At 46.3% G+C, this 23,261-nt stretch overlaps 1 protein-coding gene across 1 annotated transcript in view; it reads left to right on the plus strand.

The window, feature by feature from the left end:
* Window positions 1–22,921, plus strand: part of LOC141101126 (regulator of G-protein signaling 9-binding protein B-like) — a 67,812-nt gene extending 44,891 nt beyond the window's left edge. The window contains exon 3 of the mRNA XM_073589952.1: window positions 22,427–22,921. Within this exon, the coding sequence (XP_073446053.1) occupies window positions 22,427–22,779 (353 nt within the window). The 3' untranslated portion in view covers window positions 22,780–22,921. The remainder of the gene's footprint in view (window positions 1–22,426) is intronic.
* Window positions 22,922–23,261: the final 340 nt, after the last annotated feature.

The following is a 23,261-nucleotide window of genomic DNA, read 5'->3' on the forward strand; positions in this document are numbered from 1 at the left end:
AAACCTGGTGACTTTACTTTGTACCAATCTTAATACAGACTGAGATCAGGAATCCATTTGCGGTTGTCACCATGTTCAGTATGTGCGGTTTCTCCGGAAGCCAGCTCCCCGCAACGGTCAGAGTCTGAACCAGTCATCGAGACCTTTGTCCCTCCTCATCTTAGGGCTCAGGTTCTCGCATGGGCGCATGCGTCCAATGCGCCTCACCATCGGGGCTACATGCAAATCTCGAAGCTTTTAGCCGGAGCGTATTGGTGGCCCCATAGAGCTCGGGACATCAAAAAATTTATCCAGCTTGCACCTCATGTGCTCAGGACAACCTTCCTAGGCGGAGAGTGGTGACGGTCGCTGATTCGCGGCGGCGTTCTGTTATCGCGCCTGCTCCTGCCACCTCTCAGGTGTCTCTTCTGAAACCTGGTGACTTTACTTCCTCTGATGCCTTCCAGTTGTCCCGGTTTACTGTAACACCTACCAGGACACCAAGCTCGCCTTTGGTCGAGTTTGAGCCCTATGCCACCGCAGGGTCCAGGTTGTTGGTCCGGAAGGCTGAGGGAGGAGGGGGACCTAGGAGGGGGCCCTAGGAGGGGGGGTAATGTTAGGAGTCAGATTTCTTCCTCTCCTATAATGAAATCTAGACCCTTACATTCTGCAGTCTCCTGCGCTTCATCTGCTGCAGAGGAGATTGCAGAGGATAGTGCCTTGCGGCAACTCTCTCCAGAGGCTAAGTCCTTTGTTCCCTCAAGTGAGCATGCTCATGGGACGAACTCCCATTGGAGTTCGGGAGTCAGGTGCTCAGGTCCTGTGTCGAATCCTATTGGCTCCTCCTGGAGCCTTGGAGATTTCCGGAAGGTCCCGTTTGGTATAAAAAGCGCGCATGGCTGTTCCGCCATGCGCTAGTATTTTTCATACTTGCTGCTGTATGTATGGTGATGGATGCTTGGACTGGTGACCGACGTATTAAGAAACCCCTTCCCTCTGATAATACGATTGTGTGAGTGTTTGGGTTCAGCCAGTAGCAGCGCTAGCGTCAGCGCACCTTAGCTCCATCTTGCACAGCAGCTTAGCGTCTGCATTGCGCCAGCGTTATTGCAGCGCCGTGCCAGCGGCTCAGTTTTTGCTGCGCTGCAATGGCAGCTTATCTCTGCATCCGCAGTTGCGACGCCACGCAGCTCATTTTACGGTAGGTCTAGACGGAGTAGTCCTGCAGTCTAAGGCTACTCCTGTGACCCTTAATACAGTGTCTGCGTCGCTGAAAGTCTGTGACCCTGAACAGACTCATCGTTTAGTTTATGCTTTGTGCGTGTAGTTCTGTGAGCATAACAGAGCTTGCTTCAGTGCACTGGGTGCAGTTAAAACCCTGCGCACATTACCGCCATAGTGCTCTGCCTCTTTTAGCAGCGTTTTTTCCATCCACCGCACGGTGGACCCCGAGTGGCGAAGGCACTTTATTTATTTTTATTTAGTGTCTTCCGCCACTCCTAACAACAATGACACAAAGCAGACTGCCAAAGCACCATTCGAGTGATTTAAGGGGAAATGTGGTGCCCCTGAGGGTTCAGTCGTCACAGAGGTACTGCACCTCCTCCTGAGGTGTGGTACCCCACTATCCAGGTAAGGTGGAGACACCTGACCACACTCCAACACTCACATCCCACACGCACACCAGTAGTGTAGCAGAGCAACCCTGCTTAGAACACGAAGAGTGCTGGGAGGTGGGTGGAGCTTAGACTGCACAAGAGAGTGGGAGAATATTAAAAGGTCAGTCTGTGAGAGAAGATTAGTGATGGGCAGTCCGGCTCTTTTTGGTGATCTGGCTCACTCGGCTCCGCTCACCAAAAATAGCCGACTCTTTTTGGCTCAAAAAGCAGCTCTTCTTGCAAAAAGCGCTGCTTTCCCCACTTTTATCACTCCAGTCTCTTAACTATAAAGCCTGGGCCTCATTATACAGCTGTACAGGGGTCTAATGAAGGCTTTTTAGCCATTTTCTCAGAGTGTAAGCTCCTGGGAACAGGCCCTCACTCCTGTCCGTATTGCTGTTTTGTGTTATCCTCTAATATCTGATATTTGTCCATGTGTTCTACATTAGTCAGAGCTGTGACATCTGCCGGCACTGATTATTCTAAGGGTATGTGCACACGCTGCAGATCCACAAGTGATTTACAGTACAATGTTATTCTATGGGGAAAAAAACCGCTGTGTACATGCTGCGGAAAAATCCAAGCGGAAACGCAGCAGTCTATTTTCTGCAGCATGTCAATACTTTGTGCAGATTCCGCAGCGTTTTTACACCCATTCCATTATAGGAATCCGCAGGCGAAATCCGCACAAAATCCACAATAACTCTGCATAAAAACCTCACGGATTCAGACCTGCGAATTCTGGCAAGAGATGCAGATTCCGCACAGAAAATTCCACACAGCAATCCGCAACATGTGCACATACCCTCAGGCTGTGTGCCCACGTTGCGTTTTTGTAAGCGTTTCCACAGCGTTTGTGCCGGCTCAGACGCTGCAGAAATGCTTAAAAGATGCTTCTACTTCATTTGCATGCGTTTTTGGCTTTTTGTGCCAATGCATGCGTTTTTAACCGCTCAAGAATCGCTTAGCGGCTAAAAACGCAGCATGCACATTATTTTCCGCATAGCTGAGCGTTTTTAGCCATCCCCAATGTTCCCAGAAATCGCGTGTCAAATAACGCGTCAAAAACGCGTAAAAAACAGCGCAAGAAACGCGCGTCTTTTTCCGCGCGTTTTCTGGGAAAGGGGATCCTTTTCCTGAGCGTTTAAAAACGCTAGCGTGGGCACATAGCCTTATACAGTAAATCCTTGGAGACGTTCCAGGTTCTAACAGATTAACTCTGATATCTGCACCATACATGGCACCCCTTACCTACCAATCCTGGTATGCATGGTCCCCTCATCCCCAATCCTGGTATGCATGGTCCCCTCACCCCCAAATCCTGGTATGCATGGTCCCCTCACCCCCAAATCCTGGTATGCATGGTACCCCTCACCTCCCAATTCTGGTATGCATGGACCCCTCATCCCCAATCCTGGTATGCATGGTCCCCTCACCCCCCAATCCTGGTATGCATGGTCCCCCCTCATCCCTATCTTAGGATGTATGGTCCCCTCATCCCCAATCCTTGTATACATGGCACCCCTTACCTACCAATTCTGGTATGCATGGTACCCCTCATCTCCCAATCCTGGTATGCATGGCCCCATCATCCCTATAATGGTATGCATGGCCCTCTCATCTCTATTCTGGTATATATGGTCCCCTCACCTCCCCCAATCCTGATATGCATGGCACCCCATTCCTCATCCTGGAATGCATGGCCCCCTCTCCCCCCAAACCTGGTATGCATTGTCTTCTCACCCCCCAATCCTGGTATGCATGGTCCTCTCACCCCCCAATCCTGGTATGCATGGTCCTCTCACCCCCCCCAATTCTGGTATGCATGGTCCTCTCACCCCCCCTATCCTGGTATGCATGCTACCCCTCACCCCCCAATCCTGGTATGCATGGTCCTCTAACCCCTCTATCCAGGTATACATGGCGCCACAACCTGCCATCTCCTGACTTCACGGTGAATACCTGATCGGTAATCTTTTGTGCCTTGATGTGAGGAGAGGGTGAGTTGTTGGGCCGGAATTGGCGCCTGCACATTACTCTCTTTCTGGCGCCATTTTCTTGAAGACACACTGCAGTGTGTCTTCCACAAAATGGCACCAGAAAGCGCGGGCTGCGCATGCGCCGATTCCAGCCCAACAATCCGCCCTCTCTTGTCATCACCGCCAGACGCAAGGCTGCGCACTTGCGCAGTCTATAAAGGCTTCGGGCAGAGTGATGCTTAGAGCGTTATAATATACATATACCCCAGATCTGTCCAGAGTTTCTCTGCCTCAGCTTTATATTATTACTTTCCCACTGTACAGCAGCAGGAACTACAGAAAATAATGAGAGGGATAAGATGGCTGTCAGTGCCTGACCTCAGCGCCTCTGCTCATCCTGCAGCTGCCGGACATCCACTGTTATGTCAGTGACACTGACAGTCTCTGTGACTGCACATTGTGATCTATCACAGATCATGTGTGTGCACTCACTGCACTGAGCAGCTAATCACAGTACAGCTATGTGCTCATGTGGGAGGAGCCCAGTCGCAAGTCAAAGCATTGCCAGTCACTCCCCACTTGTACACACTGCTGTAAGTTTCCTTCTCAGCTCCTCCCAGCCTCCAGCCAGGCGGGAGAAGCAAACAGCAGGGGGAAAAAAAAAAATTGGCTCAGCTCCCAGTGGTGAGCCGACTCCTGTCGGTCACATGAAAGAGCCGGCTCTTTGTCTCGGTTCGTTCGTGAACGACACATCACTAGAGAAGATCCCCTGACAGGGATCGAGTGAAGGAAGTGCTACAGCAGACTCCTGTGACCTGGAGCTGCTGGCACAGGAAAGAGCCATAGAAAGCCTGATTCTTCAGAAGTAAGATAGTTTAGTACGGAACGTAAGGAGAAGAGAACTAAGGACTAGGGTCAGAGCAGAGCCCTTCCTCAAATTTGAAGCGCATGGCCGGGGTCCGGTCCCTGAGGTTGTATGGATACTGATGTTCCTGCAGCAGAAACCGGAGGAAAAGAAGTCGTCACCACTTTATTCCCATCTAAGACTTGGGGGCACAACAGTAATGTGGGTGAGCCGGGACATGATAGCAAGGAGTCCCCGAAGCAGGCTACAGCTGTCTGCCGTACAAGTAGAGTTCTAAGTAACATCAAGAAGGAGGAACTTGCGTTTAATACGCAACTGCAAGTACTTCAGATTAGGCGCTAGTGTGGAGACGTTCAGAGAAGGCACATGTTGGAGGAGTGCTGGAAAGGTGTACTTTACCTTGCCTGGGAGTTGGCTGAGCCCCTGACCTGGAGGACACGGCACCGAAGCGGGCATCTGTATGCACCAGACTGTGAGTAAAGCCTTGGAACTACATGCCCTTGTGTCCTCCACTTATTCTTGCGCCTTACACCCGGCTCTGCTACATCTACTTCTTTACACCATCTCCCCACTTGCCAACCTCATCTACCCTGCCCTGGGACTACAGCTCCACCTGTGGGGAGCTTCAACATCTTTGCTGCACCGCACCATCTGTCCCAAAGAAGCAACCCTGCAGCGCTGGTCAAACTGACCAGAAACCACAGGTGGCGTCACAAATCATCTCAACAACTTTATCCCCATCACTCTACCCCTTTTACATTGACCGCCTGAGGCCACGGACCGGGTCACTGCTACTGTGACATCTCCCATTCTATAATGCTGTAGATAAGCCCCCGGTCAGAGCAAAGTACTGCAGTGCGCAGGTGCTGGGTCTCTCTGACCTTTCCCGGCACCTGCGCACTGCAGTACTTTGCCCTGCCCTCAACAGGGCAGAGAAGTACGCCTGCGCAGAAGTGCGATGCCGGGAGTGAGGAAGCATGCAGGAGGGCAGCATCGCAAGAAGATGGGAGGTGCCGGACCCAGACCTGCCACACCCATTGGATCGGACTGCCCCCCTTGCCCCGGTGAGTATAATAAAAGTTATTTTACATTATAGAATGCTGTAGATAAGCCCTGAAAGGCGGTGGCCGTATCTTATAGCAGCCAAAACAGGTGACAGGTTCCCTTTAATACTTATTGACGTTATTTGATTATTGTGTACCTGGAATCTGTGGGACTGTGAATAATACTGGGTTTCAACTCTGTAATGTTATTTTTTTATTTACATTTATGAGAGGATTTTATCACGGTTTTAATGCACTTGGAAAAAATGCAATATAAAAACCACATTTGTTTTATGACTATTTGGTGAAGTTTAGGGATGTAGTTTATAGTTCAGTGATTTTTACAGGTTTTAAGGTGAAACATGTAATTTTTTTTAATTCACCTGTAAAATCTGCGCTAGCAAAAAACACGCTATGAAAACGCAGCAATTTGCACAGAAACACATGAGGTTTTCATAGTGCTTTTTCTCCTCTATTTGTGATCTGTCTCACACATCCATTTTTGTTGCCTGCATTTGGAGCATGTTGCACGGAATATGCCAATGAGGCTGTTGAGTCAAAAGACCCAAGCCAATCTGTGCATCAAAGTCCATACTCAGGTTAAGAAACACTGATGTTTGACACCAGATTAAAAACATAAAAAACGCAATTAATCCAAGAAAATAGGGCAAAAAAAAGACAACTGGCACATGAGAACCAAGCATTGTGCTATATAAAAATAAAGATTATTATTTATTGTGCTAAGTTTGCAACTTGAGTGAAAAGTGTGAGTGCAAGATTAAGTGAGTGGAAATAGATTACCTCTTCAGTTGCATCAACATCATGTGCAGAGACAGTGCATACGTAACAAAGAGTAATTCTGTCTTAATCTCCTTTCACCTCTGTAGTGACCGATTATGTGAAGACACTACATTGTTCAGAGATATCCAACCTCTACAGTCAATGCCTTTGTGAACAGGCACACAAGACTAATTGATCACAATTCTGACCACTGTCACTTCATGAGGTCATAACTCTGGAACACTTCAACGGATCCCACTGATTCAGAGGCTGTTTTCTCTTGACACATTGTACTTTATGACAGTGGTTTAATTTCTTTGATATGATTTGCATTTATTTGTGAAAAAAATGGAAATTCTGTGAAAATTTCACAATTTTCAAACTTTTAATTTTTATGCACTTAAATCCGAGTCATATCGCACAAAATAGTTAGTAAATAACATTTCCTGCATGTCTACTTTACATCAGCACAATTTTGTAAACATTTATTTGTTAGAAAGTTATAAGGGTTAAAAGTTGACCAGCAAGTTCTCACTTTTACAACAAAATTTGCAAAACCATTGTTTTAGGGACCACCTCACATTTGAAGTGATTTTGAGGGGCCTATATGACAGAAAATACCCAAAAATGACATAATTCTAAAAACTGCACCTCTCAACAGGGGCGGGCATACCGCATGTGCAGCCGGAGCGGCTGCATCAGGGCCCAGAGGTTCCGGGGGCCCCTGCCGGGCGGCTAATAATGAGGACAGTCTGGCCTGTTTATCCGACTCTGTGGTTCCCTGGTCAGATTGCCATCATGTGCAGTGGGCAGGGAGAGATACCTGCAGCTCTGCTGCCTACAAGAAAAAATGGCAGCGGAGCTGCAGCGATCTGTCCTGCTTCCTGCCCCCGCTTCCTGTCTCACACAGCAGTCATCGGCGTGGCTGGATGACATCATTCAGCACCGCCGCTGCGGCTGTACGAGAGAGGAAACTGTCAGGGACGGTGATGCTGCGGGAGAGCGTGTGGAGAGGTGAGATGTGCTGACTGCTGTGCGTGTATGTGTGTAGAGATGAGTGGTGGTGTGCATGCGTAGTGCAGAAGGGGAACGTGCAGAGAGGTGAATGGTTCTGTGTGTATGTGTGTGTAGGTGACGGAGAGGGCAATGAAAGGGATGATGGGGGAGGAGGAAATGATGGAGGTGGTGGAATGGGCAATGATTGGAGTGGTGGGGGAGAGTGCAATGATGGTGGTAGTGGAAAGGACAATGATGGGGTGGTGGGGAAGAAGGCAATGATAGGGGTGGTGGGGGAGAGGGCAAAAAAGGAGTGGTGGGGAGATAGCAGTGATGGAGGTGGTGGAAAGGGCAATGATGGGGGTGTTGGGGGAGGAGGAAATGATGGAGATGGTGGAATGGGCAATGATGGGGTGGTGGGGAGAAAGCAATGATAGAGGTGGTGGAAAGGACAATGGTGATGGGGGAGAAGGCAATGATGGAGGTGGTGGAAAGAGCAATAATGGGGGGTGGGGGAGGAGGAAATGATGGAGGTGGTGGTATGAGCAATGATGGGGTGGTAGTGGAAAGGGCAATGATGGGGATGGTGGAGGAGAAGGAAATTATGGAGGTGATGGAATGGGCAATGATGGGGTGGTGGAGAAGGCAATGATGGAGGTGTTGGAATGGGTAATGATGGGGTGGTGGAAAGGGCAATGATGAGGGTGCTGGGGAGAAGGAAATGATGGGGGTGGGGGAGTGGACAATAATGGAATGCGGGGAGAGGAGGACAATGAGGAGTGTGGGGGATTGGTGTAACGAATGGAAGTGGAGGCACAGGTGGTTAAGTTCACATTTGTTTATTTTTTGAGTGGAACCTCGGGACCACAGTCCGGGGGGCTCCAAAGAGGGCATGACTAGTGAGCCCCAGGTATCCGTAGTAAGACAGCTCAAACAGGATCAGAATGGAATAGCTGGGGGACAAAGGTGCTACCTCCAGTTAGTCCCCGGACACGTGGCAGCTGTCCCAGCGGAACAGACAGGTAAACAGAATATTCAGATATGGTGGAGCTGACCAGCGGGTACTGGGTATACGGATAGAAGCTGGCACTGACGGTAACCGGCGGATTTCGGATATGCAGGTGGACGCTGGCTCCAGTGGAACTGACGTAGTCCAGAGGTTTGGATGGCTAAGAGGCAGGACGAGACGGAACTGAAGCAGTCGGTACAAACGTAGTCTTGGACAGCTGAATAACAGGTCACTGTTATTCTGCGGAAACAAACAGTGTAAGCAGATTAATAGATAGAATACTGCAGACAGAGCAGACACAGAACCGGGACTAGCAACAGTAGATACTCGTTGCTCTGGCGCCCTCCCTATGGCAGAGGGGCCAGAAATAGCAATCAGTGCGCTGCCATTGGTTAATTACTCTTTTTGAAAAATGCGTGCTGTCTCTTTAAGAGACCTAGACAGCATGCACACGTGGCCTTAATCTCATACCAGGGGATGTGTTGGCCGTGCGCCAGGAAGCAGGGGAATGAGCAGGACAGCAGGACTAAGAGCGAAGGTCCAGCCAGGGGTCTCACTGAGGTATGGCCCTCACAGCGTTAGGACGTGAGCCCTGCTGGAGTTCTTGCTGAGATACGGCCACCACAGCATGAGGACCGGGACCCCGCCGAGGGTCTCGCTCAGGTACGGACACAGATGTAACAGTATCCCCCTCTTTACGCCTCCACTTTTTCAAGCCTGCGTAGAATCTCTTTAGTAGGAGAGGGGCCTGGATGTTTTCTTTAGGCTCCCATGACCTCTCCTTAGGACCAAAGCCCCTCCAGTCCACCAGATAAAAGGTCCTACCCCTTACTTAGTGGCCAAGATATGTTCTACCTCAAAGACATCATCCTCAGAGACAGGATCAGGAGTGGTACCCAGGTCTTTAAAGAAGGGGCTCAAAACTACTGGTTTGAGGAGGGAAACATGAAAAGAGTTAGGCACCGGTTCGGAAGGTGGGAGCATCCAGACGTCTCTTATCCGCATGCTTCTTCATATGTTGAGAGGCTCTCTCCAAAGCGAATTTGGTGTCACTCCACACCTTTGAGAATTCTTCCGCAAAGGTATCGGCTGCAGAAACGCCAGATGGTCCAGAGATAGGAAGAGGGATTCCGGGTTGGAGTCCAAAGACAATCTGAAAGGGAGATTTTCCAGAAGATTCACTTGCGTGATTGTTGTACGAGAATTCCGCCCAGGGCAGTAACTCTACCCAGTCGTCATGGTGCGCATTGACGAACTGGCAGAGAAATCCAGACAGGATTTGATTGATCCTCTCCACTTGCCCATTGGATTGTGGGTGGTACACTGAAGAAAAGTCCAATTCTATTTTTACTAGTATACAGACCTCTCTCCAGAGCTTCGAGGTGAACTGGACACCCCTGTGAGACACAATGTGGAGAGGGAATCTATGGAGATGGAAAATGTGCTGAATAAAGTAATTCACAAGTTCTAGGGCAGACGGAAGACCGGCGGTGGGATAAAGTGAGCCAACTTAGAGAAGCGATCCATGACGACCCAAACGACAGACCAGCCAGAAGAGATGGGAAGGTCCGTGATAAAATCCATCGCGATATGCTGCCAGGGAGCGGAAGGAATCGGAAGAGGTTGAAGTTGACCGTCTGGCAGACGTTTGGCAGTCTTATTACGGGCACACGAAGGACAGGCTGCGACATACTCCTGAATATCCTTGCCCATGTTGAGCCACCAGTAGTAACGGGTAATGAGTTGCAGAGTCTTGTTCGGACCGGCGAGACCGGCCAACTTGGAAGAGTGACCCCACCGAAGGACACGGCTCCGTTCTGAGGTGGTCACAAGAGTTTTTCCAGGGGGAAGCTGGGCCAGATTAACAGAGGCTACAGACACTAACCTTGATGGTTCAATGATTTGTTGGGATTCTTCTTCAAGGTCAGGAGGCAGGAAGGCTCTGGAGAGTGTGTCTGCCTTAATATTTTTGTCAGCTGGATGGAAATGAAGAACAAAATTAAATCGGGCAAAAAGCAAGGCACACCGGGTCTGATGGAGATTCAGCCTCTGTGCAGATTGTAGATAAGCAAGATTTTTATGATCAGTGAATATGATTACCTGATGAACAGCTCCCTCAAGGAGGTGCCTCCATTCTTGCAGGGCCAACTTGATAGCCAACAGTTCCCGATCTCCTACAGAATAGTTCCTTTCAGCCATGGCAAAAACCTTAGAAAAAAAACCACAGGAGACCATCCGACCGGTAGACAATTTCTGGGCGAGAACCGCTCCTGCACCTATGGAGGAAGCATCTACCTCCAGAAAAAAATTGCACAATAGAATTCGGACGATGGAGAACGGGTGCGGAAAAGAAGGCTTTTTTGAGAGTGTGGTGAGACTGGTGGTCGCGTGGTTAATGGAAGGTATGTGTCACTGGGATGACAGCTCCCTGTGATGTAGCCCGGAGTGTTTTCTTAAGCAGTTGTTGTTCACATTTGGGTCCGGGCTACGGGTAGCTTTGAGAGTTGGGAGGGTCAGACTACCCATGTACCACACACTGTGGTGAGGGGGCTCACTGTACCCCATTTTGGCTGAAGATATTTGTGTGGCTGTGAATCTGCAGGACCTGTGATGAGGTCATGAACATGTGAATAGCCATATGACTGGTAACTGGGAGTGATTACAGGAAGGAAGGTGTGTTGTACAGGTGTGAGAGAGTGCTAGGAGTCTGTCAGTGTGGACAGAGCACCCATGTTCCAGGCTCGGATGTCGCATAGCCTGGGTAAGCTGTGCCGGCGAGTCCGAGCCAAAAGGAGCGGACGGTCTTGAAAACCGTGTGATACTGACCGGGGTCAGAGAGAAATGTGTACAGGATGCCTCTGCGGTAAGAGGGATCCGGGAACCTGCGTGGCCAACAGTTAACGGTCTTGAAAACCGTGAGATACTGACCGGGGTCAGAAAGAGACTGTGTGTGAACTGATATCTATCGGATGCCTCTGAGGACAAGAAGAATCCGAGAACCTGTGTGGCGATCCAACAGGTAACGGTCTTGACAACCGTGTGTTATACTGACCGGGGTCAGTGGAAGACTGTGAGAAGTGGCTATAGGGTGCCTCTGTGGATAAGATGTACCCGATAACCTGTATGGCTGACACCAGCAGGTAATGGACAGGTGTCCGTGTTATACTGACCGGGGTCAGTGAGAAGTATTTTCAGTGAGAGACTGTATCTGCATTCATGTGCTAAAGCTGAATGTTTAACAGACAGTGCAAATGGCTGCTGGAACTGTCTTAGTAATAAACTGAATGGCTTCATTTTAAACCCTGAGTGTGCCAGTGTTTACCCTCAAAGACCTGCAAAGTGAGTAATCCCCGTCCACTCACATGGTGGAACGTTACAAGAGTAACAGGCCTACTCTGCCTCGGAGGGCAATTCCTTGGAGTTTACACCTTTTCGGGGTTAAAGCTTAGATGGGTGCCATTTGGGTGGAAAAGTGTGGAATGAATTGCTGGTAGTAGTTGGCGAACCCCAGGAACTGTTGTATGGCTTTCAGCCCAGACGGATGAGGCCATTTGAGAACAGCAGACTTCTCCGGATCCAATTTAATCCTGCGGATGACACTATGTAACCGAGGAAAGGCAAAGAGGATTGTTCAAAGAGGCATTTCTCAAATTTGGCATAAAGCCTGTTCTCTCTGAGTCTTTCTAGGACCAGAAGTACTTACCTCCGGTGCGAGGCCAAGTCTGCAGAGAAGATCAGAATGTCGTCCAGGTAAACAATGACACATGTATAGAGCAGATCCCTGAAAATGTTGTTTAAAAATTCCTAAAAAACCACAGGTGCATTGCTTAGGCCAAACGGCATTACCAGGTATTCGTAGTGGCCATCTCGGGTGTTGAAGGCTGTTTTCCATTCGTCTCCTTCTCAAATTCGGATCAGGTTGTAGGCCCCTCTGAGATCCATTTTGGTGAAGATCTTGGCCCCTTGGAGACAATCAAAAATGCTTTGAAATAAGAGGTAATGGATACCTGTTTTTTGCCGTGATCTGGTTCATGAAAAAGAATCCTGCTCCTGCTGATGAAGATGACTTCCGGATAAATCCTCTGGCCGGGTTCTCCTGGACTGGATGTAGTCAGACATGGCTTGAGTCTCTGCTTGAGAAAGAGGATAAACTCTCCCATGAGGAGGGAATGTTCTGGGGAGAAGATCAATAGGATAGTCATACGACTTGTGTGGAGGTAGTCTCTCTGCCTCCTTTTCCTGAAGACATCAGAGAAGGACCAGAAAGAGGAAGGTAACCCTGGCAGGGTAGCTGGTTGGACTGGAGGTGAAACAGGTTGAATCCGGGTTAGACATGGATCCATGCAGGAATCTCCCCAATGCTGAACCTCTCCTGTTCTCCAATTTAGATCTGGTTCATGCATCTTAAGCCACGGTAGACCTAAAAGCTAGGGGTGAGACAAACCAGGCAACACATAAAAATGGATTCTTTTAGAATGCGTTAGTCCTACCCGGAGTTCCACAGGCTCGGTCAAAAACTTGACGAGCTCAGTCAGGGGTTTGCCATCTACGGAGGTCACCCACAACGGGTCTGGGAGACGCTAGACTGGTATGTGGTAACGATCCACAACCGCCTGCTGGATGAGATTCCCTGCGGCTCCAGAATCCAGCAGAGTTCAGAAAATTTTATAGCTCCAAAGGACACGGAGACCGAGATTTGCAGTGATGGAGAGGGATGTTCTCTACCTAGGGCGGCCTCTCCTACTGACCCTAGGCAGTGGAGTTTTTCGACCTCTTAGGGCAGGTACGGATCTGATGCTCAAGGCTACAGCAGTAGAAGCAGCTCCTCTCTTGGCGACGCGCCTCCTGGCGGTGGCTGGCCAAACGTACACGGTCAACCTCCATGGCATCAGGGGAGGAAGAAGAGGTAGCCGATTTAGGAGAACTAGGACACAGGTGGTAGGACCTCATGTCCCGTTTGGTCTGCTTGGAACGTTCTTGAAATCGCAGATCTATCCGGGTTGCCAGGGATATCAGATCGGCCAAAGTAGTAGGCCTGTCCATCCTGACAGCTCATCCTTTATTCTACCCGACAAACCTTCCCAGAAGGTGGCCACCAGGGTCTCATTGTTCCAGGATAATTTAGATGAAAGAGTGCGGAACCGAACGGCATACTGGGCCACTGTAAGAGTCCCTTGACGTAAGTGTAGAAGAGCTGAGGCTGTCGACGTGACGCGTCCAGTTTCATCGAAGGTCCTGCAGAATGCTTCTAGAAAGGACTGGAGATTATTAACCAGAGGATCCCCTCTCTTTCACAGCGGATTCAGCCAGGCAAGGGCCTCCCCAGCGAGGTGTGACATTATGAAGCTCACCTTGGCTCAGTCAGAAGAAAACATATGCCCCAGGAGTTCGAAGTGCAGCGTGCACTGGTTGATGAACCCCCAACACTGAACGGGGTCGCCATGGAAGTGGGTAGGGGCCGACAGGCGAGAACCTTTACTTGCCATACAGGTGGGTACTTGGGTGCCGGTAGTCAAGTCAGGTGCAGCCAGGGACATCAGGGAATCCATGCAGGTAGACAAGCTGCGTAGAAAAGTTGTGATCTTGTCCTGCTGATCCCTCAGACGGGTCACCTCTTGACAAAGCTCCACAGCCGGAGGTCTCTGGGATCCAGCGGGTTCCATGGCCGGAACAATCTGTAATTGAAGCAGAGGCACAGGTGGTGAAGTTACTATATATATATATATATATATATATATATATCTAATATATAAAGCTTAAAGTGTGTATGTATGTATGTATGTGTGTATGTCCAGGATAGGCATCCGCACCGTCGCAGCTACAGCCACAAAATTTGGCACAGTCACACGTCTGGACCCCGACAGTGTCCTAAGCTATGTTGTGAGGCAAAATTTTACCCCCACGCGTTCCAATTCACCAAACAATTTTGCCCCTATCTACATAATGGGGAAAAAGTGTGGGCGCATCAAGCCCCGCCCTTCATTATGATGTCACAATGGTTGCCATGGCTACACGGATTCATCATAGGTTGCAATGGGGTTGTTTATGTCATAACGGTTGCTATGGTGATGATGTCATAATGGGTATATGGGCACAGGACTATGGGATGGAGGATGTGTGATGAGTATATGGGCATTGGACTAAGGGATGGAGGATATGTATGATGGGTATATGAGCACGGGACTATGGGATGGAGGATATGTATGATGGGTATATGCTTCACAGAAGTTTATAACGTTAAGTCGTGAAAATAAAAAAAAATCACATTTTTCCCACAAAAATCTATTTTAGCTACAAATTTTGTATTTTCACAAGGGCAAAAGAAGAAAATGGACCCGAAAGTTTGTTGTACAATTTCTCTTGAGTTCACCGATACCCCATATGTGGTCGAAAACTACTTTTGAGGAACAGCGCAAAGTTCAGAAAGGAAGTAGCACCGTATTACAGTGCAAATTTTGCTGCACTTGTTTGAGGGTGCCATGTTACATTGGTTGGGCAGTGAAGAAAAAATAATTTATAGTTTCACCACCAAGATTGTGTGTTAGACCCAAGTTTTACATTTTCACACAGGGAAATGGGTAAAATGGCACCAGAATGTGTCCAACAATTTCTGCTGAATGTAGAAATACCCCATATGTAGTTGTACAGTACTACTTAGCCATACGGAGAGACTCGGGAGGCACAGATTTTCCTACACTACACTGCAGATTCCATATAAAGAGCACTTAAGTGCTAGAAAAGCAGAATCCCCCCTCAAGTGATCCAATTTTGGAAATTATAACCCTATGAGAATTTATCTACAGATGCCGTGACGATTTTGACTCCATGGGTATTTTTCAGAAACAGGCAGCAGTGGATGTTGCTGAGTGAAAATTGCAAACTGCCATTGTAGTGACCAGTACGCTGTAGTGACCAGTACATTGCAGTCACCAGTACGCTATGCTCAGCCCGTGCTTCTGGAGACATGCACCTGTAAATTAGGCAGGCTGTCATCACTACAGAAATGCCAAACATGTGGGTGCTAAATGTGGTTTAGGCACACTGGGGCTCAGAAGGGAGGGGGGGCATTTGGATTTGGGAACAGAGAATTTGCTGAATTTCTTTTGGGGAGCGAGGAGTCGTTTCGCTTTTCCTGAGCCTTTGTGCTACCAGTAATATGTAAGCCCCTATATTTCCTTTAACAGATGATAGATCTAAGTTGGACTTGCTTTTTTTTGTGGCTTGAGTCGAAGCTTTTATTGGGAACATTTTACATAACGTTTGGTACCACATTTATCCGGCACTCTATGATGAGCACTTACTTTGGGGTTTCCATCTAAATCTCTGAGTAACGTGACAGATGAAACCCCCAATGGATCCATTCACTATAATGAGGTAACAGAATTACTCTGGCCTCTGTTTCTAAAAAGACGGACACCACCAGATCACAGGTCAGACGGCATCCACAGTGCCTCCATCTGCCTCATTATAGAGAATCTTCTGCTGCGGGTTCAGTGTGAATCACGTATTTCAGAGATTTACACGGAAACCCTGGTGTAAGCGTTCAGCGCAGAGCGCAGGATAAATGTGTGCCAAGCCTTACTGCGATCTTTGAGAGGCAGAATGAAAAAATCAACAGTAGGTGAAGAATTGGTTATGTTTATTTTTTATGCAGTTCCTTGTGTGGTATAAGTGATTAGGCGACTTTATTCTTTGGGTTGGTGCCATTACAGCGATACCAGATTTATATTGGGTTTTTATGTTTGGCTGCTGTCACACGCTAAAAGACGCGTTTTAGTGCGAAAACTAGGTTTTACATCATATTTTGAGAGCTATAATATTTTTATATTTCTTCCGACAGAGTCATGTGAGGGCTTGTTTTTTGCGGGATGAGCTGATGTTATTATTGGTATCATTTTCGGGCACATGACATTTTTTGATCACTTTCTACTCTTATTTTTAGGAGATAGAATGAACAAAAACCAGCAATTCAGGAACTGCTTTTTGTTGTTACACCATTCCGCGTGTAGTAAATTGGTAAGACAGCTTTATTCTTCAAGTCTGTACGATTACAGCGATACCCCATTTATATATTTTTTTTATGTTTTGGCGCTTTTAGACAATAAAAACTATTTTATAGAAAAAATAATTATTTTTGCATCACTTTATTCTGAGAGCTATAATTTTTTTCATTTTTGTGCTGATGGAGCTGTATGGTGGCTTGCTTTTTGCGGAACAAGATGACATTTTCAACTGTACCATTTTTATTTACATCCGTCTTTGTGATCGTGTTTTATTGCACTTTTTGTTCAGCGGTATGATGATAAAGCATTGTTTTTTGCCTGTTTTTTTATTTATTTATTTTTTACAGTGTTCACTGAAGGGATTAACTAGTGGGACAGTTTTATAGAGCGGGTCGTTACAGACACTGTGATACCAAATATGTGTACTTTTAGAGTTTGTTTTTATATTTACATAAATAAATGTATTTGTTAGAAAAATATATTTTTTTCTTTATTTAGAAATTTTTAAAACAATATTTTTACAGTTTGCAATTATTTAAAAACTTTTTTACATTATCCCAGTATGCGACATTACTATATAACATCGGATCGCTGATATGACACTCAGATCAAGATCTGACAGGCAGGGAAGGAGGCGTGTCAGGTCCTGCTCTCAGCAGGCGCTCACAAGCCACCTTCCCTACAGGACCCAGAAGTACCCCGCAGCTATTTTGGATGCCAGGGGTCTCCATGGAGACCATTAGGCCAACGTGATCGCATCGCACACAGAAATATTTCAATTGCATCTTCATGCGCTGAGTACAAGCCATTAAATGAGCGTGATCAATAATATTGAAGTTGTTTGACGCTTGTTTCCCTGCTTCTTTACACACCGGCTGAGCAAGAATGACAGGCACAGACCAATCACTAGTAGATCAATCTGTCTCCATACAGTATCATGTTATCAGCAGCATATCTACAGTTTTCACTGGACGATGTGCTGCTGAGAACAATGATTTTTTTTTTCTGGCATAAACAATCTAATCACTTGATGAATAGGCAACATTTTGCTTGTTTAGTATAATACACCCCTTAGTCCTCCACATAGCAAATACTCCCCATAGTCCTCTACATAGTATAATAGACCTCATAGTCCTCCACATAGTATAGTACACCCCATAGTCCTTCACACAGTATAATATAATAGACCCCATAATCCTCCACATAGTCTAATAGATGTCATTGTCTTCCATATAGTATAACGTGCACCATATCTCTCCATATTATTGAATACACTCCCAATAGTCCTCTATATATACACTCCCATAGTCATCCATGTAGTATAATACGCTCCCCATATCCTCCCTATAGTATAATGCACTCCCCCTAGTCCTCCATGTAGTATAATGCACCCCTATAGTCCTCCATATAGTACAAGGCATGACTCATAGTATATACACCCTATAGTCCTTCATAAAGTATAATGCATTCCGCATAGTCCTCAATACAATATAATGCAGGTCCCATAAGGTGCATATAGTATAATGTGCTCCCAATGGTTCCTGATGAGTATAATGCAGCCCCCATTTAGTATAATGCAGTCCCCATATAATACATATAGTATAATGCTCCCTATAGCCTTCAATAGAGTATAATATAGCCACCCCATAGAGTATAATGCAGCCCCCCTCAGTGCATAATGCAGCCCCCCTCATAGAGTACAATGCAGCCACCCTCATGGAGTATAAGGCAGCCACCCCATAGAGTAAAATGCAGCTCCCTATACAGTAGAGTATAATGCAGCCTCCTCATAGAATATGACGCAGCCCCCTCATAGATTATAATGCAGCACCATAATAAAGCATAATGCAGCTACCCAATAGAGTATAATGCAGCCATCTCACAATATAATGCAGCCACCTCATTGAGTATAATGCAGCCACCCCATAGAGTATAAAGCAGCCCACTCATAGAATATAATACAGCTCACTCATAGTGTATAATGCAGCCTTATTATAGAGTATAATGCATCCCCCAAACAGAGTATAACACAGCCCCCCCCCACACCATATAATGCAGTCCACACACACACAGTATTATGCTACTGTAGTAGCAGAGGCCCTAGACAGATGCCTAGTCTGCCTGCTCCTAATGCCAGCCCTGGCTGGGCAGGGAATAGAGCTGGAGTGACAGAGGCTTCAGATCTTCAGACATATTTGCTGATTCCCTTTAAGGTAAATATGACTTACAATTTAATTTAAAAGGGGATATCTGGGACTTAGTGCTTAAGCACATTTTTTTGCATTTTACAAACAGTCAGGTAGTTGCTACCTACCTGCCTGTTGTGCCCGGCACCATTCATCGCCTGCACAGAGCGGTCACAGACCGCTCCTGTCGGGGATTTAGACGTCACATCGACAGAACAGAGGCTTCTATTGCGCCGTGCGCTGTCGATGTGGCATAGCTTCTGACATCATTCTGATTGACAGTTGGTTTCCTCAGTTAGGCAGCGGGAATCCAGCTGTCAATCAGAATGATGTTGAAGTCCTGCCCCGTCAACAGAGCCGAGCGGAAAAGAAGCCACTGTTCTGTCGACGTGACGTCAGCACAGGCAGCTGAATCGCAGGCAGAATGATGCCAGCAATGAACGACGCCGACAATAACAGGCAGGAAATTAGCAACTACCTGCTTATTATTGCTTAGGTACATTTCTTGCTTTTCATAAAGTTCCGGATCTCCCCTTTAAATAAATACACAGTAATGAGGACACCAGTAAATAAGAAGGTTCATCTAAGGAGGCAGTTATGGCAGACAGCATCATGAATATAAGTTTAAGTTGTCTTGATTTTGACATGTACTACGAACAATATTGAAGCTCAGATTTTATGTTCTCTCTATTAGTAGAAAAATACTAAAGAAATCATGTTCTGGACCACTTATTATGAAAAAATTGTGTTCTTTTGTTATGTTTTTATTATGTAAATTAAGAAAATCACAAAATGAACATGTCATGATATCAGTGCTGGGTGACCGGCACTTCTGGGGTTAATGTTCTAATCGCAGTGCAGACTCTCACCTGCACACCTGGGACCTATTAGGGTGGCCTCTCATTGGTTCTGGGGAGGCTTCTTATAGCCTCAGGAAGCTCACATCCCCCGTCAGTTATACTTTCGCCCTTGGCATTGTGTGGTGACCCCTGAGTGTGTTAGTGCTGTGTTCTGGTTGCTTGATTCCCTGTGTATGACTCGGTCTGTTCTCTGGATATCGCTTTGGATTCTGCTTGGTACCTTCTATGTCCGTTTGGTTTTTGATCTTCTTGGCCCTGACTGTCCATTCTGTCTCATCCCTGGTACTGTATTGATATCTTGTGTATGACCTTTGGCTTTGTCTGACCTCCCGTCTGTTTATCCCTCCTGTACCTCGCTTGCCTGTATTGTGCCTGACCTCTGCTTTGCCCGACTCTGAGTTTTCTTCCTCCTCTGAAAGCAGGACGCTAAGCCCCGCCCCCTTGCAGTCACATGACCGTTCACATGACCGTAGGTCCTGTGCCGGCTTTCTAAAACTTCTACATTCAGGTCCCGTGCATCTTTATTGTCTGGCTGTTCTTGTCCCCAAGGGTCCCTACGGTGCGGGTGAGTCCCTGCTTAGCGGAGGCTGTACGCCGGCGCTGTCAGGACTCTGACAGAACAAAAGAGACAAATGTAAGTCGTACCTATCCAAATCACATTGGAAGTAAGAAACCACTTGCATAAGGGAAGAACACAGACAGGAGAGAGCCCCTGTGGAAGAACAGTGTATGTGTGTCTGTGTGTCTGTGATAAAAGCTGATTGCTGCTGTGGAGATGGGCACCCCTTAGCTCTTGGGCCCCTGTGGCTGTACTGCCTGTACCAATGGCCGCCCCCGATTCGCATGTATCAGACACTGCTCTTTACATGCTAGTATTAAAATATAAATCCCTTAAAACGAATTATTTATTTTATACATTAAAAAACACCTATCCCAGTGAAAAATGGCCAATGCCAAAAATAACCAGACCTACGCTGGGATGCAACATAGCCCTACTTTAAGGCTCACTGATACCTTCCTAGCCATGGAGGTTGGCACCCTAAAAACGAGAATTGGCGCCCCACTCAACGTGGACTATCCCTCACTCCCCAACAGTCCCTATTCAGACAGGAGGGAAAACAATAATCTGATAGTGCAGAAATGAAACTTCAGAATGCCCTAAGCTCAAGCAAAAACCTCAAACAATTGATGTTGTCCTGATAGAACCCCCACACAGGGGTATATTAACCAATAAATTGCTTGTCATATGTAGGTATGCCCATCTGATATTATAGCAATGAACATTAAAGTTGCCTTAGGCTAAAGTAGGACCCCAGGATACTATTAAAGATAAAAAATCTATTACCTCCACATCATGACCATATGTGACAGACTAATATGTCCGACAGACAGATAATACAAACTAACCCCTCTCAAGGGTATATTCTGAATCATAGTATAATAAACAAAGTCACTTATGTGCAGGTCAACCCCGACGCGTTTCCCCGCCTATAGCGGTTCATCAGGAGGATCAATCAATAGACGTCATATCCATATATGATACCCAGATGATGCATGATGGCCATATTATACTATGATTCAGAATATACCCTTGAGAGGGGTTAGTTTGTATTATCTGTCTGTCGGACATATTAGTCTGTCACATATGGTCATGATGTGGAGGTAATAGATTTTTTATCTTTAATAGTATCCTGGGGTCCTACTTTAGCCTAAGGCAACTTTAATGTTCATTGCTATAATATCAGATGGGCATACCTACATATGACAAGCAATTTATTGATTAATATACCCCTGTGTGGGGGTTCTATCAGGACAACATCAATTGTTTGAGGTTTTTGCTTGAGCTTAGGGCATTCTGAAGTTTCATTTCTGCACTATCAGATTATTGTTTTCCCTCCTGTCTGAATAGGGACTGTTGGGGAGTGAGGGATAGTCCACGTTGAGTGGGGGCGCCAATTCTCGTTTTTAGGGTGCCAACCTCCATGGCTAGGAAGGTATCAGTGAGCCTTAAAGTAGGGCTATGTTGCATCCCAGCGTAGGTCTGGTTATTTTTGGCATTGGCCATTTTTCACTAGGATAGGTGTTTTTTAATGTATAAAATAAATAATTCGTTTTAAGGGATTTATATTTTAATACTAGCATGTAAAGAGCAGTGTCTGATACATGCGAATCGGGGGCGGCCATTGGTACAGGCAGTACAGCCACAGGGGCCCAAGAGCTAAGGGGTGCCCATCTCCACAGCAGCAATCAGCTTTTATCACAGACACACAGACACACATACACTGTTCTTCCACAGGGGCTCTCTCCTGTCTGTGTTCTTCCCTTATGCAAGTGGTTTCTTACTTCCAATGTGATTTGGATAGGTACGACTTACATTTGTCTCTTTTGTTCTGTCAGAGTCCTGACGGCGCCGGCGTACAGCCTCCGCTAAGCAGGGACTCACCCGCACCGTAGGGACCCTTGGGGACAAGAACAGCCGGACAATAAAGATGCACGGGACCTGAATGTAGAAGTTTTAGAAAGCCGGCACAGGACCTACGGTCATGTGAACGGTCATGTGACTGCAAGGGGGCGGGGCTTAGCATCCTGCTTTCAGAGGAGGAAGAAAACTCAGAGTCGGGCAAAGCAGAGGTCAGACACAATACAGGCAAGCGAGGTACAGGAGGGATAAACAGACTATTGTTTTCCCTCCTGTCTGAATTGGCCATTTTTCACTGGGATAGGTGTTTTTTAATGTATAAAATAAATAATTCGTTTTAAGGGATTTATATGTTCGCACTATTTCTGATTCCCATGAGATATATATTTCATACGTTCGACTAGTATTAAAATAGCTACTTCTGAAGATAACTGATAAATGTATTAAATGTTCTAACAGCATGATAGTTTTTATTAGTTTGGATGACCTAATTTTTATTTTCTTTTATTATAAAGTGGTTATTTTGCCATGAGCATCCGGTCTTTTCCTTTCAAAACTACTATAAATAACAGATCTAATGACATGTACTAGGCATCCTTATTGACCTGTTATACTGCTTCAGACTGCTAAAGTACCTTTTATATTCTAGGGAACACTTCAGCTATTGCCTCCAGGGCACTGAGCGTCCAGAACATCAACTACAGCAATTCACCAACTAACAAAGAGAAATTGGAGCACAGTGAACTAGAAAGTGAAATTCTGAAGGTGGACGAGATGATCACTGACATGGAGTTGAAGGTCAATGTGTTAAGGTGGACTGTGGAAGCCGCAGCAAACATGAATGATGAGCTTGATGGCACTGATGCCTCCTCAACAGCATTGCTCTCAGTAGATGATGGAGGAGGAGACAGGCGTCAGTGCTGCAGTGAAGGACAATTTGTTGCGTCATTGATGCTATGTGGTGTCACGCTTATAGCTGTTACCCTTTCGTCTATTCTCTAAATGTGGTATACATTACTGAATAGCAATAATCAGTAAATATTCACACAGTACTTCACTAATAAAATGTGTTTTATTACACTTATGTATGGTAAATACGTAGAAGTATATGCAGTGCGGTTAGGGTTTTGGATAAAAAGGAATAAATAAATATAGGCAATTTTCCAACAGTTGAGCATTTCTGTAAGTTTTTCTCTTGCTATTTCCTCTTATACTGCTTTAGACTAAATGGATGCTACTTATGTTTGTTTTTATAAAATAATACTTTTAAACAGAAAAGTCATGCTTAGAAAAATAAAAAGTAACTTCCTATTCTAATCTATACAGATTTAAAATGCAAAAAGAAAAATAATTTGGCAGTAGTTTTCATCTCAAGTGAAATGTTCATTTTAACACAATCACCTGTGATTATATTATTAGCCACATATAAGACTAGAGTGTGAAGAAACTGAAATACAGCCAGGAAATCAGATTATGATAATACC

The sequence above is a fragment of the Dendrobates tinctorius genome, unplaced genomic scaffold, assembly GCF_039654945.1.
Source record: "Dendrobates tinctorius isolate UK_male_01 unplaced genomic scaffold, ASM3965494v1 ptg000115l, whole genome shotgun sequence".
Classification (NCBI taxonomy): Eukaryota; Metazoa; Chordata; class Amphibia; order Anura; family Dendrobatidae; genus Dendrobates; species Dendrobates tinctorius.